The sequence below is a fragment of the Trichoplax adhaerens genome, genomic scaffold (assembly GCF_000150275.1).
Source record: "Trichoplax adhaerens TRIADscaffold_3 genomic scaffold, whole genome shotgun sequence".
NCBI lineage: Eukaryota > Metazoa > Placozoa > Uniplacotomia > Trichoplacea > Trichoplacidae > Trichoplax > Trichoplax adhaerens.
In genome coordinates this window covers 7487637-7506642 of record NW_002060945.1, presented here as the reverse complement: position 1 = coordinate 7506642, position 19006 = coordinate 7487637, and the positions used below count along the sequence as shown (strand labels likewise).

The following is a 19006-nucleotide window of genomic DNA, read 5'->3' as shown; positions in this document are numbered from 1 at the left end:
GTTCATTCATTCATCAATCGCAGTCATTACCGATAATTATAATTATACAGTACGCGTAATTAATAATGGCATTATACTTTTGTACACTTAATAGAAATTAATTTTAAATAGGTTCAAAGTCTAAAATATTACTAAGAATAATGTAAAATAACTTGATTAAATACATAAGAAAATACGGCTTGCTAACAGGTGGTTTCTATCGTCTTTCGACTATTTGAAAGAGTTCGCATTAATGTCTATATCACACAAAGCTTTATACTATTACCAAATCTGTGCATAGATGTACAAGCAATTACATTCGATTTATGGTTATTATAGGGCAGCGTATCGATAATGGTAAGTACCTATCTATGCCCATTTTATGTTCGTATTTTTAAAATATCGAAGATTGAAAAACTGATTATGCTCCAAATATTAGATGTATTAAAAACTATTTGTTATTAATTATATGTCATATCTTGATCTCTAACCGTCTGAAAGAGATATTATTACCAAATTCACTAGAAATTAATAATTACTGATTCATTTTGATATTTTAGAACATGTAGTACATAAAATTTCTTTCAATATCATCATCATCCTACTCTTGAGCAATAACATTTGCAGTCTATCAATAAGAGTAATGCAATTAATGTGCCAGTATATCTAGTATCAAATTCTTCCTTCTATTTCTTAAGCTAAATACTGCACAACGCCATAAATGACGTAGTCTCCTTATTATCTCGTATGATGGCATTGCTTATGGAATCAACTTGTGCAACCATATGCTACCTTGAAGACACTAGTCAAATTTTGCAAAGCTATAAGCTCAATTAATTCATAATTGATAACAAACATATGGTTTACCTGAATATCGTTTCCTAAAATAAGTTTAAACTATCAGTAGACGGTTAAAGAGTGAATTTAAATCGATTTTATCATTTCAATCAATATTAGTCTGTAGGTCAAAGTTGAAATGAAGTAGAACGGTACCTACTCTCTCGTGGTACTACAGTTTGTCCACACTTACTTCATGATCTATTTGATTCCATTTCAATAACTACGATCTTGGAAAGTTCCTGCAATTTATTACTTCAATGGCAATTGATCCAGCTCTAACTCATGGTATATTTTAGTGGATAAAAATAAACTACTGATTTATTGAATGTGATAAAACTTTACTGCTAAATAATAAAATCATTGACGGTCTTAATTTGATAGATGTCAAGAATTAATCCTCAACATCCAACTTCATTCCCAACAGACTACGTTAGAAGAGTATCAAGTAAGATCAAATAATTAAGCTTATTTGAGTATTTATTTTGTTGAGCAAATCCAGTATGAAATTCGAGAAAATACGTACCAATACCTTTTTACTTTAAAATGATCGTCAGTATTGTACTTATATTAAATTTAAAAACTTCATGGCGTTTCTATTGAACAACAAAGTACGGTAATTCCTGAGATCACAATTTCAGTCTATCTTGTTAAGGTATAAATCCTTCTTATGATATTGATAAGAGTACGAATTAGTTTCGGTGTGATTTACCAATTACTTTAAACGATTAGTGATGATAATTTACGGTAGTTTTACGTGATAAGAAATTTTAAGACTCAAATATTATTATTGATGTAAGGTACGTGTAATATTCTTATTTGAATGAGTACTTTAGCTAAATCAAAAGATTTAATCAATTCTTATTACAGAGTATTGAATCTTTATCGATGCTATAATTACTCTAAGCATAATAACATTACGTTAAGTTATCACGATAAAATTATATTCATTGATACTAATTACTATATGAATTTGATTATTTTCACACTCTATGCTTTCCACCCCAGTTATAATATACTGAGATCACAATGCTATCATAATGAATCACTCCTTACTAAGTCAGCAATCATAAGACTGGCTTATTAAAGTAGAATGATTATAGAATGTAATCCAGGGATAATGATTTTGAGGGGACCATGTCAAAACTGTTATCTATCCATTTATGAAAGGCATTTTAAAATGCACCGTATCATAAAATAAGAAATGTTTACAAAAGGTAGCCATCATGGTTTCGAAATCTTCATAGGATATTATGACTACCTGAACTTTGATGAAACGAGTCTTCCAAGGTTATATTACATTGTGCAAATGTTGTATCCCATTGTTGAGGATAGAATGTTTCAGGAACACCTTTAGCTGTCTCAAAAAAAAAATTAAGAATACAGTACTCTCTTTCTAATCCTTGGACTTCAATGATTAAACAAGCATCTCCTATTCTTAATGATAGAATTTTCACACACACCTTTAGTTGTCTTAAAAAATTACGAATATAGCAATTTCCTTCTAATCCTTGCACTTCAAATAATTAACGTTAATAACGTAATCAAATCACAACTGTATAAGACAGAAAAATCATTTACTTTCTGATATGGCAACTATTGCATAACTTGCTTGTGAAGATTATTTAAAGCATTTCGTTAATCTTTGCACGGACAGTATAACGGTCAAATAATATTGAGTTTATGAACTATATAAATAACGTAACCTAATCACTACCGCATATGATAAAAAGCCATTGATTGCCAGATAGAGCAACTGTTGTACGACTTACTTGCGAAGTTAACTTAAAACAATTCGTTAAAAATATCGATAATATTATAAGTATGAGTTCATAAAAATATTTTCTTTAAACGTAGATCATACGATTGAAGAGTCTATCTTTCTGCAATGCAATCGCCGTCAAATTCGAATTCCATTTCATTCGGGTTTGACATATCAAGATCTAAAGAGACTATTCCATGACTATTTTCCGGACGTCTTTCAATCACATCATGAAGTAACTCCTGAGCGAGGCTACATTTACTTTCGTAATGAAAATGATTCCTCCTTTGAAACTTTAACGCACTTAAGGTAGTTGTTGTAATCTGTAGTTTATCTAGAACTAAAAAGGTCTGCCTTCACCAATCTTAACACCTAAATTAAAAACTTTAAAATTATTTAATACTATATATTGCTATATTTGTTTCATTCGTCACAGTCAAATACGAACCGGAGGAATACTATTATTTTTACTTAATGAAGAAATGGCAAGTAAAAGTGATACATCGCCATCATCAAGCGAAGAAAGTAAAAAATTAATGCCAAGATCGCGAGCAGCCATAGATCTTCGTAGATTCAGTAATGAAGATCTTAACAATCTAATGAGCTCATATAAGACATCTGCGGAAATCTCCACACCGAATTCATCGAAGAAATCTAGTATAAGACGAGCTGTTAGTGCAGCAGAAAGGTACAAAGGCTTAAAACCTTCTATTCCAGAATCTCGTTCAAGAGATACCAGCGATATTGAGAATGATAAATCTACAACTTCTCCTATCAATCCCCATCATAAAGATTATCGTTCAAAATTCAATACCAATAAACAATTATTCCTTCAACTGGAAGCAAATGCACCCGGTAATTCACCGTCAGAAAATCCTACACCTATCATGAATAGTCCTAAATTTCGACCCATTGATTTTGGTACTAAAATACCACCACAAAAAGTCAATCCTTATCGTATTCGATCCCCAAATAAAAGATCAGGCATCCATTCCGTTCCAACGTCTTCATGTTCGTCGCCAACAAACGAAAACGTGCCCTTAAATTCTACAAATATCGGCAGATCAACGGAAAATTTATCATATTCGTCTTCATTTGAGCATAATGGCTTTTCATCATTTAAAAAACCTTTATTGAAAAAGCAATCGAGTATGGACAGTGGTTATTCTCATACAGAAAATCGGAATATTCATCATCAATCACTAGTACCTCAGAAACCACAAAACCATAAGAGAAGTGTAAAAATCACGACTAGGAAAGTTGTTAAAACGACTGAGAATCCTAAATCGAAAGAAGTTTCACAAAAAGCTCCAATTCCAATAGAAGATACACGCAGTGTTAATATGCAATCCAGTACCGACCATGCATCTACATCTTCTGTTGAATCCTATTCCAAATTTAATCGGATTAAACCCTCAGAAGGTGAAGAAAAAAGTAAAGGAAGTAAGCCAATGTATAAGGCGAACCCAGATTCTGATTGCATCGACAAAGAATCTAGCTTAGGCAGGAAAGGAAGTAGAATTGCTATTAGGAATACAGCGAAAATTTCATCTGATCAAGATGTCGATATAGATGATGAAAATACGCTTAAATCAAATAACAGCGAAAGTAACTCTATGAAATCATTACAACCCAAGCGTAGCAAACCTCCTAGATCTTTGCATACTCCACCAAGCCAGCGTAGGTTGCAAGAATTTAAAAATCATTCGCAAAACAGGTCTACCTACGGTTTAACTAACATTAAAAGTCCTACTGATAGAAAGATCGATAAATTAGTACCGGCAAAATATTCAAATCCTGACGATACGCTAATCAAGGATGACTCTGATTTCTCCATCAAGGAGCAGGCTGAAGATTATTCAGCATCATCTAATGAATTTCAAGGCAAGCCAGCACTTGATGAGAAATTTAGCAAATCGATGGAAATGATGAATATCGCCAAAGCTGCTAGCATACAACAATTCAGAAACGCCAGCGATTCCGATAGCGAAATTTTCGAAGAAAACAAAGGCGACAAAATATTACCATGGCAAGATATTAATTACAAAGAAAACATTGATACTCAATCCGGTAAGAAGCCAAAATTTGGATCATTAAAACGACTGCAAGGTGATAGCGAAGTTTTCGAAGAAAATAAAGGCGACAAAATATTACCATGGCAAGATATTAATTATAAAGAAAACATTGATACTCAATCCGGTAAAAAGCCAAAATTTGGATCATTAAAACGACTGCAACGTGATAACCCGAAACAGAATGAAACAAATTCTGATGGTCAACCCGCCATTGTTGTTTCAGAAAGTGCAGCCTCGAAAGCAAAAGAAAGTGACAACGTAGATATAGCTAGCGAGGATGAAATTGATATGTTTGAATATCAATTTTCACTAAATCAACCGTCAGTATTTAGCGATTCAGAGGGTTACGATATCCAAGCTGTTGATAGGCAAAGAATTAACAGTTCATCAGAAGCTATAGGTATGATAAATAGTATATTAAAAAGTAAAATACGACGTGACATCGGTACTTTAACAGCCCCAATTTTAGTTTGCAGTTTTATTCTAATTTTTTGAAGCTGCTGGTATATAATCAATTGAGCAGATATAACTGTTATGTCGTAAAAGCTACTGTACTTTTATTCATTCAAATTTTCCATTGAATTTCTGCTGAATTTTTGTCTGATAGATGCTTTCATCGAACAATATAAAAGTCCAGGCGATACTTCAAGTAAGCAATCGCCGACAGAATCAAGGTTAGATTTCAGTACTTTAAGCATTATACTGTATATTCACTTCAATATAGTGGCACTAATAATCTGTTTTTGTTTAATTACTCAGAGAAAAATCGGATCGAATTGATAATATTGAACAACAGCTAAAAAGTCTTACGCTTATGCTAACTCAGAAGAACCAAGAAACTGTAAGAGAATTCCAAGGTATGTGCCATATGTAATCAACCCTTTCAAAACGCCTCTAGCGCAGGGTATTACATGCTATAGTATTATATCGTAGTAAAAAAATTCGATATTAATAAATTAATTTCAAGAATATTGCAAATCTTGTACAATAGACTTATGAACAATTAGGATTACGGAAAAAATAACCACGCTACTGAATTAGTAACAATTTATTCCACGTCTTGTGCGTCCACCATGCATCTCATAATACAAAATTTAACTTGCTTAGTGGCTATCTTAATTAGTTTTGTCATGTACAGTATAATAAATTGTACCTTCGATTCTGTTATACTATGGAAGTAATATTTTGACAAGAGATAATACAGTAATAAATAAGCTCAGCAAAAAATCAGCAACTATCTAGTGGCCTTGATCACATTTTCATGCCCACAGAGTATAGAAAAGTAATAGCAAAATAAAACACATGAGATGATATCTATATATCTTGTAGTTTCTACCTTGAGTAAACTGGAAATGATTTTTCATAAATCAAATATGTTATGGACATAAAGATAGTGTCACTAAACATAAATATTTTATAGCCAAAGAGACAGAATTGAATACAGAAATGAACCAGTTCAAAGACAAAATTCAAGTTATCGCGACTAATATCCTTAAGGACGTAACGAAGTTGCGAGAGGAATACACTAGCCTTCGTCAGCAACAAGAAATACAGCAGCAACTCTTCGATATAACGTTAGCTAATACGATTAAATCAATCCGAACAGCGACATCTGTGATGACAAGAGGTATAAATCCCAACTTATTCTAATCTTACTTTGCATCATAATACTTCAGTCGTTAAAACTGTTTCAGTAACAAATGAATACGGTAGACCTACGTCTTAGTTACCATTTGCAAATATTTCTCTAGTGTCATCGTCTAGCATTAATTCTCAAGATTACATCAATATCTGTATCGATGATAAGCTGCTCTATCAAAGTATCAGTAGTCATATTATACGGCTCACTTTAACAACAGAAATTGCTAAAACTTTATTTTTTGCGAAATTAACCTCAGGAAAGTTAATTGGCATAAGTTCCATCTTTGACTTTACTCTTAAAAACCCCTTTTAGCTATAATTGATCTTAAGCAAACATCAATGATGTTAATAACTTTCTTGATCAATATCTTTTAATGATTAGGGCAAGATATTGTCCGAGATGAAAGATTAGCTGCCGATAAAACTAAACTTAACTACCAAAAGCAATCTAACCAACTCACTAAAGAAGTAGAATTGTTATCTAGAGCGATTGCTGTGTTGGAGTACGATGCCCGTAAGCGCTTTTGTAGAATCGACAGCTCAGTTATTAAGGCATTAAAGTTGGCTATTATCGAAATTAATTCTTCTATTACCAGTTTAGCACAAGGTATTTTCCTATTTAATTCATCATTTTGCTCATGCTATATTTAGTATAAATTGCATTATAATACACCTGATAAACTACTTCGTTATGTAATAATTGAAACTGATGGTATCGCTATTCTTGCAATGGACTTACAGAAGAATTCCCTAAAATCAAATCAGAATTAAAGGAGGTATTAATTAAAGAGCAGAAGTTAGTTGTGATGGATGAAAAATTTATTCTATCAGAGCCAGAGCGATTAGAATCAGCCTTAGATCAGTGTCGACGTTTAATGTCTTATATGAATAGTTTAGTAGCATCCGTTAAACTTAATGCTAAGAAGCAACGCAGTGGAAATCGCGCTAGCAACATAGCAGATTATATTAATTTACTGGCATTGCAACGGCAAGCACAAGATGACTATGAAGCTAATGAAGCAAAATCAGTTCTACAAGCTAATATCGAAATTGCTAGTGCTTTCAATCATGAAAAGCGTTTGTCGTCCATAGAGGTAGGTAACTCTTGTACACTTGCACATATAGGGTTCTGGAGAAATTTAAGTATTAACTTTTCCAATTAAAATAAAAGTTATATTTTAAAATGAACACCCTTATAAATAGTCTAAAATAGAACCCATTTCTAAATTGGAACTCACTACTACGGATTACAGTATCAATTTAAGCTGGAAAATACTTTGATTATCTTATCAAATATTAAAGTTCTCTAGACAAAATATCCTAATAACAGCATTTATCAGTCTACTGGTAAAGCTGGAAGTTGACGATTAGAAAGTTTAGATTGGTTCTTCACATTACATAACAATAGTGGATCCCAAACTAGGTTTAAGCTGTGACTTTTAAGTTAAAAGATATGAAATTGTGCAGAAATTAAATGACTAGAAGTTGTACCGTATAAAATTAACATGTAATCTTATTAGAATATTCTGATGGCTACTAATAAAATAATATCGAATACGAGTATATTTTCAGTAGAGCAAATTACTGTTTCGTAATTATTCGTACTAAACTATACACATCATAGTTTATATTTCACTTTTTACAATCAAATGATTTATTTACTAGTGATAGTTACAATGAATTTTTTGATCATATATTGTCAAACTTCGTTCTCATTTAAGTGTTTTACTGCTGGTATTGGCGTGATAGCCTACCTCCTACTGTACTTGCAATGAATTATTGTCTAATTTCTGTTCCTACAGTTATACTACAGTAAGTAGTCTATTCTGTGCATATAAGTAACTGAAATATTGACATTTTGACAGAGGGCTATGGAAGTTCGAGCTTTCATAAATGAATTAAGAATAAGATATGAAAATAAACACGATGATGACGATGGCCTATCTGGTGTTAGTTCGAATGAATCGGATAGTTACCAGCATGAATCCCATAATGAAGATATAACAAACTCAGTTATTGATTCTAGTCTAGCGACTGAGCCAACAATTCATGATTCTAATTTATCCATATCAAAATTGGAAAATTTATCAACTGTAGATTCGATTCCATCAACAACAAGCATTTATGGCCGAGATATTGGTGCTTCGTTTACAACGACACCACCGCCACCGGTATGGCAAGAAGTAGATGAAAATGTAGAAACTAATCAGGATAAAAATACCACAACTGAATCAGGAAAGAAGAGAGGTGCTATATTTAATAAACTCACTGGATTTCTATATCGTGGGAAGAACGAGTCCCCACAACCCAAATCGAGACCATCATCTATTATTAGTACAAACGAATCGGAAAATGGAGATATCCAATCATCTCAAACCATGTCAAAGAGCCCATCAGCTCAGCGTCGATTAGATGCTTACAAAACTGAACCAGTAGAATCACCAGGAACAAATCCATTGAAGCACTACCAAGGCCAAGGTAGTTTAACCAGTGATCAGATCATACAAGAATTATCATTGCGACACAATATTGACATTGCATCTATGCAAAATAAGGATAAAAATACGACAAATTTTGTAAATTATAGCGATAATTTAACAAGTTCAGGATTTCAACCAAAGAGGCAATCATCGGAAATTCCGTCAACTTTTCATAACGAAAATTTAACGGACACATCATTATCAAAATCCGCATTAACGGTATCAGCATCGGAACTTCCACCTGCTAATATTAATTTAGCTACAAAGAAAGATAGAAGTTCCTTATCGTTACCGTTATCGAAAGCTAATGATATAAATGCTATACGTAGGGATCAGTTTCTTTCAGCAGCTGATTCTAATCCTAATGAAGCTAAATCTAATGGCAAATACGACAGTGTTTTAGCAGCTAATGGTTCCAACGCTGTTAGTAAGAAAGATGTCCTTGCATCCAAATCTGTTAATGCAAGCCCAACAGACAGCCAAAACATTATAGCTTCATCAAATCCTAATAAAACTAATTTACTGGATAGCAAAGATAGTATTATGTTGTCTAAGCCTACGCTATCAATATCCTCATCGAAATCAATGGATTTAAATCTAATAAACCCTCATAACGAAATCGATGGGAAAGAAATAACAGCTGCTGAGGCTAAGAGACGGAAAAGCCATACTGTAGTGACATATGATTCTGATCAGGTCTCATTCTTATAAATCTTCTATCAATATCATATTTCCTTTTATGGAAAGCTCTAGAATGCATCAGAGATTGGACAAGAAAGACAATTTATGGCAAGTTACGGTAGTTGAGTGATAGCCCTCTAAGGTCGTGGACACTTGTAGATATCGTGAACATTAAAATACTGTAAGGAATGCATCGCAACATCTTCTTCACAGAACGTAAATGGTAAACTTTTTGTATGATTGACAGAAATAAAATTAAACTGTATACTTTCTCACATTTAAAGCGAGGTAACTTAGTGATAATTGTCGTATTGTAATTTTATAATTGTAGTATATTATCCTAGGTGGCGCTCTTCACATGTTAAATACGTGTATAAACACTTAGAAGTAACAGATGCACAAAATTGCCATCGACAATATTGATTCAACATACACGTATGCATGTCTTTAAATATCATAAAATTAATATAATCACTAACGATCGACCTTAAAATTTAATATAAATTGTTATTTAACGGCAAGAACATCTTAATAATCCAATGCATTATTGTCATCATCAGAATCAAATTGCTATAAGTAAGTATAGCCAATTTCTGTCACTCTTTTTGTTCTGCTGGTGAGTTTCCTTAAATTTTCTTTAACTTAAGATTATTTAAATTATTATTAATCACCGCTGAAAATTCAGTAATGATATCACATATTTATACTGAGCACTTGCATGACTGCCTCGTCTATAAAATCTTAAGCAGCCAATCTGTTTTTGATTGCTCTGTTAATGTAACATACACAAGAAATGGAGACTATAAAGCTACACAAGTACTATCATATAACGAATATCAGAACTGAATAAAATTTATAATGGTATGCTATTATGATTACTTGATACACACTATAATCATTACTGATATGATTAAAAGCGCAATTTCTATGTAAATCTACAGTTACTACGGATCTAAATTGCAGAAAAGGGTTTTACATTACACTAGTTGTATCATGCAGCTTTAATGGATAATTCCCGATATTAAATACTGCACGCAGTTAGCAAAGCTTGATACGACCGATGCCCAAATTAGTATTGTCATTAAGTGAATCTAAAGTAAAATTTTAATGGCCCGTGAAGTAAAAGAAAAACGATTAAGAATTATTTCGTCATGCATTAATAGTTTAACAGCCAATAGATATCAATTAAGTTACAAGAAGCTAATTGAGGCAGCAAGGATAATTAGGATAGAACTGGTTTAAAGTTGACAGATGCAATCCCGTATACACTGTAGCTATTGAATAAATTCTGTAAATAAAATAGCAACTAAAATGATAAAGCAGTATATCTAGGTTCGCATAAAACAGCCTTTCAAGTCTTGCAATTTTGAAAATAAATGATTTATTAACAGTCTAGTTATGCTACATTTGCTGTCATTGTTCCAATTAATTTCTATTACAATCATAAACATAATTCAATAAAATTCCGTTGAAAATTTTTCTTCCAAATCATATTTTGACCAGTAGAAAATACTTAGCTAAAGTTGTTCATTGAATTTTACAAGCATTGTTGTTCACTGATTAGAGCAAGACGTCTCAAGTCTAAAGCTAAATTAAGAAAAACTAAAAGGCTACTAATGTCCAAAGCTACGGTAGTGAAATCATGAATTTAAGCTTTTGTAGCTAATGAATATTATCACTGAATTTAATGTAAAATACTTGAAAGGATGTCTATAACCTTAATCATTATCCTTACACTTTGTTAGAAAGTTTCTTTCTCCTGAAAATTTTACTCGTATTCAGGACTTTTATCTGATTCATCAGACATTTCCTTATCTTCCAATGCCTCCTCAGAGAGTGAACTCATTCCATTTTTCTCATTCTCAAGATTGCTTTTTGTTTCTGAAAGGTCCTTCGCATCCTTTACTTCATTATCGAGCTGTCTATTTAAAGATTCAATCTCTTTTTCTATTCTTTTAGCTTCTTTAAGCAATTCATTGACTTTTTGATCACTTTCCTTGGATTTTTGTTCATCTATTTCCTCTTGTTTTTCTTCTTTTAATTCGTCCATGTCCTTCAAATCGGGTACATCACCGAGATTAAATTTATCTCCAAGATTTTCAGCATCATTTACTGATAATTCTTCCGCCGAAATGGAAAGAACCATGGACATAAACATGCAAAGCAGAAAGACAGCGCACGACTTCATGATGGTTGGTTATTCTATTCGATATAAGCAATAAATGCAGAGAGTTTATTACTTAGATCACTGGTTGATCAAACTTAGTTGTCCACATCTGTGATAAGAAAGACTGATAATTGAATTTTTACAAAGATATTCTAAAACATTACGTAAGATACTTACCAATAGCTATTAATTTGATTAATGGTGATAATCCTTCAGGATAAAACTGACTATGAACAAGTTGTCAGATAGCAGAACTAAAATGCGGAGAGTTGTTAACCTACAGCTAATTTATATCTCTTTAGTGTCTTAGCTTATCGAAAGTTAAGAGTGAGCGTATTGTTGTTTCATGGTGAACGCATAATTATCAAAGCTATTATGATCCAGAACAAATTTAATGACTTCATAATAACGAAGAAATTGATTTAAAAGCTGGATGATGAACCGGTACGAATACATACCGTATCTATTCACATTTCACTAAGTATATCCGTATTATTGGAGAATTAAATCGCAATTATTACTTTCGAAGAGTGTATAAGATTTATGCAAGCCAAACGTAAAATTTCTTTCTCATGTTTCGTTTCCGTATATTAAACGCTATTTACAATAATGATAGAAAGTATTCTGATGGCCAACAGTAAATTAAAAAGAATTAATTTACAATATACTAGTTTTGCATAAATTGTAGCTATCATCTTCGTTATAGTCAGTAATATTTCGATTGGTATGGTAGATCAAGGATCATCATGAACAATATTAAGTAGAATAGAGGACGGTGATATTTTGTAGTTCATTTCTATGTTCAATATTGAGCTTATTGTTAACCCAATGCAAAGAAATTATTACAATCGGTATAGAACTTTCATAACCAAACACGATACGAAGATCTCTGTTCTTCTCAATATATTCATTAGAGAAATCAAGCCGACTTTCGAATGAATGATCATAATTCGATAGAATTGCCGGAACCTTTATCAACATACTCCTACTTTATCATGCGTCACTAATATGGAATAGATTTCGATAGAATACAAATAAAGTAAATACTTTCGATAGACACAACTAACTAAACCTAGCATTTTAACCCTATGCTTTCTTTGCTTTTATAAGAATAAAAAAATAATACGAAATATAAAATAAAATATAATTTTACGTAATGCTTATCAATTTATGATTTAATTATATAATATCTTCAGTTTAACGAATAACTAGGATGAAATTTTCGATTTGGTTCTGTATTCTTAAACTATAAGTATCGATTACCATTCAGCTCGTTTCAAAAACCTTCTAATAAAATTCGAAAAGCTTATCTATTTATCTTCTATACAGTACAGCTAATCGCCATAATCAGTTTATAATGATTAAATTATAAGTGTAAAATAGATCTTAAATTCTGATCCAGGGCAGTTTTATCGAAAGTTAGGTGTTTCTCGATATTCAGGTGCTATATAATCTTTGTATTTGTGAAACTATTATTAATTGATATCTATTGTCACGATACAAACTATTGCTAAAGATAGATATTTATAGAATAGTCATGATTTGATCAAGTCTTGGTCTCATGCTAGGTTTAATAAATATAATGTTCTTAGAAGATATCGTAGTTGAGACTAACTACTTACAGTAAGAGCTATTGCGATTATGTATATTACCTTGGTTGCAAAACTGGTTTGCAACATTAACGATCGAAAAACGGGATGACATGTATCGTTAAGAGAAAAACTGCTTTCCGTTTACTATTATTCCAAATAATAGATATTTACATAACAAAAAGGAGAAAGCGCAGTAATCCATGATCTCATGATTACTGCATTCCTACAATATGATAATTTGCTGCAAAGGGACTTTCTCAATGTAAGATACTATTCCAGGATAATAACTAGGCTAAATTATTTCATGATCAGAATCGTAGGGCAATTAAAAAAGAAGTCTACTGCTAATTCTATAACACATTACCCTATATTTTACAAAGAGAGTGGCATGGGCATATTTGTGATAAGGTTCGATTCAATCTCGGGAAAATAAATCAATAAATATGCGATGAACGCGTATGGATCAACGAATGAAATAGTGTAAACAATCCATTTGCTCTTGTATCAAATCTAAAGCAATGATTTTGGGTAAAGCATTCATATCAGATTATAGCTTAAGTTATTACTGTTGCTGTATTATATCCGATGATCTTGTCGTGTGATCTGTTAATATAATGAAAGTAGTAACCTCCGATTTTATTTACTGGGACGGAATTAAAAATATACTCTTAATTTTAAATTTTGAAAACGCTTATTGAGACATAAACTAATTTTATAACAATCATAAATAGATTTAAGCGTAATTGTATATGTTGTGAAAATAGTAACGGGAGAAAGGAAGTAGTAGTATGAATCACATTAGATTCTAATCTACTAATAAATAATATTCGTAATAAAGATGTTGTAAAAAAAGACTGACTAGCCAACTTGAAGGGTCTGTAATTAAATATGGAAGGGTGTATTATCTTAAAAATTGAGTTTGACATACTTAATGAGCGGAATAAGCTATAGCAGATCGCCCACACAGCAACAATATTTTTATTATTATCAATAACAGCTAATGAAAATGCTAATCTACAGGATGCTAAGTGTTATGTAAAAGTTAACCTTGAAATATACTGTCTTCGCAGCAATGAAGGTCTGATTTATACAGGCTTACATGGCATTAGATCGCTATTTGTACGATATCATAGAGTTGGAGTGATTAGATGACAGCTAAAACATGAATGCTCTAGATACAGCATTAGTGGAAAATCCTTTACCGTATGTTTTTGTAAGTGTACTCGTTGGTTATTTATCAATTAGGCTTCAATTAATTTATCTATTTTTATCACTGTTCAATTACTGACATGAATTTAATCCTAATCGTATGTGAAGCTCCAAAAATAATTTACAGTACAAATTAAATTTAACTAAAATTTCTGCTCAAATCGATACACTCCTGTAGTAGTTTCAGCTAATTACAGTAGTAATTGAAGTACGGTAGTATTAAGAAGTAGAATAGTCTACGATACTTATACGGTAATTTCATGATTGCTGTTGATGAAACGGTGTACTTATACTATTCGTATTATGTGTGTATAATTAGGGATTGTTGAACCCAAGCACTACAACCTTGAAACGTCTTTCTTGGACAATTTAAATATTCCTTTACTTCCTAGTAACCAAATTAAGAATCGTAGATTAGAAAGTCGACATTTTTTTCGAAATTCTATTCATTTATGTAAGAAATATCTTATTTGTAAGTAGCTCTAATTCCCTCACCATCCTTTATTAATTTACTTATCTTTAATACTCACACATCTGAAATTCTTTACTGATATCTCGTCTAGCGAATTGTTTAGAAACTGCGCCATCACAGCTTTCAGATATTTGGTAAAAGGCCTTCAGTCGCGATGGCAGGAATTTAAAGGTGGATAAGAATGCTAGCTTCAAAATTCGTCGAGGAAACGCCATAATTCTATATTACGATAGTAATGAAATAATCTAGAACATTTCTACGATAATTATGGTAAACAAGTTGCAAAATTAGTTTGCCATGGACATACTCCTAAATAGTTGGGGAAATGTAGTGTAGTATTACTTAAAACTTGCACATTCGATTACTGGGCAGATGCGTAACCAGACTGAATTAAGAAAGTATAATGTAATGTATACTGCATGAGCTAGGACTAATTTGAGTGCCATACTTCTAGTGTAGGCGTATATTATTTCGTATGCATTTGTAAAATGTGTAATAAAGTTTACCAAGTCATAAAGGAAATGATAATGTCAACATTTCAAAAGTGGTAATAATTTATGTCAGTATATATCAAATGTAAACTATTGAAAAATTCTGGATAGCAAACGGTGTATACAGAATCATTTTCCTCTTTTCCTTTATTAGATATCGTACTCTACCGTGTATAGTTAATCAGAGAGAAAAGTCGTTTTAACTCTGTATTTATCTCATCTGGAAATGAGCCATGAATAAACTCACATAAACTTGCGAGATCATCAATACTTATATGTCGAACCTAAAATCTCCATGATATTTGTAAATGAATGAGGTTAAGCAAAAGTATACTAGAATACATTTTATATTAGTAAACTACATACAAATTGTGGCAGTTTTATTTCGCTCTAAAAAGTAATATTACGAAGCACCGTGCATGGATAAAGTATCAAAAAGTTGATGACGTAGGGAAACAAATCAATTTTATTAAAACGTTAGTCTACAGCCATTGCAGTCCGTTTTCTTTCATGCCTAAGCCATATTTTATTAGCTTAGATGAAATTATAGGAAAAACAATCTTAGTTGATATTCTTTTCAAGGTACGATTATCTATCATACCATTAATGACATGTAAACTATCGGATGCATCGCAAAAGTAAATTTTTCGCGCAAGTAAAATCTATTTTTATTGACTATATTTTATTAATGATCAAGCAAGAAGATTTTCGTATAGTCTATCAAAATCCATAACAAGATAAAGCAGAATTATCTATTAGATATGCTAGACTGTATTAAAACTTCAAACCAGTTGATTTACAGTTTATTATTTATGTATAAAATCGCAGAATGTTTTTAGTGTACGTGTAGGCAGTGCATTTGTTTATGGGATATTATGAAAGACTTACAGCATGGGTGGTATGAGATATTTATGGTTTCATTCGATATCGTAAATCTCATATCAAAAATAAAGGGTAAGAAGGTTTCCAATTTCTACGTCGTATGGAAGTAGATCTGTGTCGTATACTTGAACTTCGTCTTCGTGCAGTCAAAACTACTGTACCGCCGGCATTCTGAGATATAGTTCTACGATAGGCAAAATATCGAAGCCGCTGTCGTTGACCCCATGATATCCTCATTTTCTGTAGATCATTGAGTAGTAAAGTAAGAAACACACTGTTAAAATATTATTTATGGATTTATTATTTACTATAAGGATATTGTAATTTTCGCTATCAAACTCATAAAAAATATTTTAATTTGAAAAAATCCATATCACAGGAAAATCACCTTGTTCTTAGTAGGGACCATCTTTGGATTGATTAAATTATTCTGATTCTCCATATTCTTGTTCGTTTCCTTGAAATTACACCAAGGATTAATCTCACTCTTGTCTTCAATCTCGTTTTTATCTTGTAGTCCATAAAGGAAACTATCTTGTTCTTCTTGCGTGTCATCAAATTCTCGCTGGAGATTCAAAAAATCAATAGGTTCCATTTCATCAACATGATTGCTCATTTGTTCATCTAAGGCATTGAAAATTTGTTTTCTGTCTGATATATCTTCATTAGTCAATGCAATTACGTCCCCAATTGGTGAAGAAGCTACCAATAACACCAGTACAACTAAGCCGTTATTCGATGGTAGAACCATGATCGCTATAAGGATATTTTTATAGCTCTTGTAAAGTCTGATTACACAGAAAAAGAAAGTTTTGAAAGTTTGAAATGAACTAAAATCGAAACACTATTCATATTCAGACTGCATTAAAGTCGTAGAAGATGAATGTAGAAGAGATGAAGAAAAACATTAAAGATACTATAACATACCTGTTAGTTACGATAGAAAAAAACAAGAAAAACTACCGAACGACTCCTATGAAGAATGAAATGATAACAGGAACGTAACTGCTTTTATAAGGTAATTTAGAAAACGCAATGTAAATAGAAAGTAAATTTCTTAATTCTTTAAAGGCATATTTTCTAAAAGAATTCAAGATAGCGACTAAACTACGCCTTATTTACTTTTCAGCTTATTTTTCATTTCAGATTCTGTCATATCATCGAGAGGATAATGCTTTGATTATTCGTTCAATGTACAACCTTTACTGTTAATTAGTATCTCTTTCTTCTTGTCAATCATATATATATATATGTTAATATATATATATTAATTATAATTACAGTTTAGAAGTTAAAATTTACTAGTATACTCACTAGCTAGCAATTGCTATCTTGAAATAACTTCATACCATGAGATTATTATTAATTTCTATTTAATTGATTGTAATAAGATATCATTATATTGTCCATCGCTTATAATATTATTTAAGATAGCGATTAGAGTAAGCTAATTATAGAATGGCCATTAATTAGGCTTCTTTTCATTCATTTTTCAAACAGCATTCTATCGGATTATTAGAATAATTGTATCGTAATCCTTTGATGTTTAAATAACTTCTTGCTATTACTGTCTATGAACATACCAGTGTTGTGCCGGAACACATCATTAACCCAATTGATCGAACTTTAATAACTGCTATATCTCCAATATGATTCTATATTCTTTATTTGCGTAGAATTTAGTCTTAGACTAAGCTTTAATTACGTTTCGTTTACTTTTTATGTTACATTAAACTTCAGAGGGATAAAACTATTTCGACAATTTAAATAGTTTCATTCTGTTATTTGATCGTTAATTTTCATTCTATAGATTATCAAATATGATATTTATGTTCATCTCTTACACCACATCTTTTGAAGGAAAGATTACTGTTAGCTTAGCTAAACTATCAGTTCCACCTAGGTTAATTTTACAGGATAGATTCCTTTAGCTTAGCGTCACTATATTTCGATTATTTCATTAAATAATCCCATTCTATTACACAACCTTTCGTCCAATTGATTTCTCGTATCGCTGTTGCAAATCAACCATTAACAGGAATATGATGGAAAAGACCTGTAAGCCCATGAAATTTGGTGTAACTACTTATCTCTGTAAGTTAAAAACCTCCCAGTGGCATGGACTTATTTTGTTTTACGTTAATTAAAAATGAGAGTGCCGGGTTTTATTATGCAACCTTCCGAATTTCTGTAGCATACTCTTCAGTATCAGCAACACGTAGCAGTATCGAAAATTTTCACATAAATTCAAACTGCAAACTTATGTTTAATTTCATACGTAGAGTCGATACTAGCAGTCGTATTGAAGTGCTACTCTCAATTCGTAGGGGAGACAGAAAATTGATCAAATAGTTGAAGTTCTTGTAAAACAAATTTTGCACTCCTACTCTATCTTTATTGATCTGAAAGTGGCGGCTTATACACGTGGTCGGTCACACTTGCAACATGGAATAATTACATGTTATAGGTCTGTAGATTAATTAATATACGTGGTATAGATGCAAAATGAACACGTAGAATAAGCAAATCTAAACAATACAATTTTAGAATACTATAAATAATTATGATCAATCACAATTATTATGATAATTACTAAGGTTAAGTTTTATCCTAAATGAGATATATGAGGCACAGCTTCCAGATGCAAGTGTATAGACAGAAATGAACAATTATACTTAATTCTTACGTCTGAAAGATAAGTCTATATTCCAGGACAGTTGTAAGGAGTTTAATCTACT

The 19006-nt window shown here is 31.7% G+C and overlaps 3 protein-coding genes across 3 annotated transcripts; 1 reads left to right on the top strand and 2 right to left on the bottom strand.

Annotated features, from left to right (window-relative positions):
• Positions 1 to 3060: 3060 nt before the first annotated feature.
• On the top strand, positions 3061 to 9485 carry TRIADDRAFT_54841 (uncharacterized protein; the record flags this gene model as incomplete). The annotated part of the gene is made up of 7 exons (XM_002111123.1): positions 3061 to 5053; positions 5261 to 5327; positions 5413 to 5510; positions 6074 to 6280; positions 6677 to 6901; positions 7036 to 7388; positions 8160 to 9485. The coding sequence occupies 7 exons, from the start codon at positions 3061 to 3063 to the stop codon at positions 9483 to 9485; spliced, it is 4269 nt and encodes a 1422-aa protein (XP_002111159.1).
• A 1369-nt stretch (positions 9486 to 10854) lies between these two features.
• On the bottom strand, positions 10855 to 11885 carry TRIADDRAFT_63787 (uncharacterized protein). Its single transcript, XM_002110596.1, has 2 exons — positions 11800 to 11885; positions 10855 to 11657 (listed from the first exon to the last, which is right to left on the bottom strand). Exon 2 carries the CDS (start codon positions 11641 to 11643, stop codon positions 11224 to 11226), a length of 420 nt encoding a protein of 139 aa, XP_002110632.1. The 5' UTR covers positions 11644 to 11657; positions 11800 to 11885; the 3' UTR covers positions 10855 to 11223.
• A 4756-nt stretch (positions 11886 to 16641) lies between these two features.
• On the bottom strand, positions 16642 to 17019 carry TRIADDRAFT_54839 (uncharacterized protein; the record flags this gene model as incomplete). The annotated part of the gene is made up of 1 exon (XM_002110595.1): positions 16642 to 17019. The coding sequence occupies one exon, from the start codon at positions 17017 to 17019 to the stop codon at positions 16642 to 16644; it is 378 nt and encodes a 125-aa protein (XP_002110631.1).
• Positions 17020 to 19006: the final 1987 nt, after the last annotated feature.

Excerpts from the sequence above, each read along its gene's own strand:
- TRIADDRAFT_63787 (XM_002110596.1), bottom strand. The coding sequence starts at position 11,643 with ATGAAGTCGTGCGCTGTCTTTCTGCTTTGCATGTTTATGTCCATGGTT.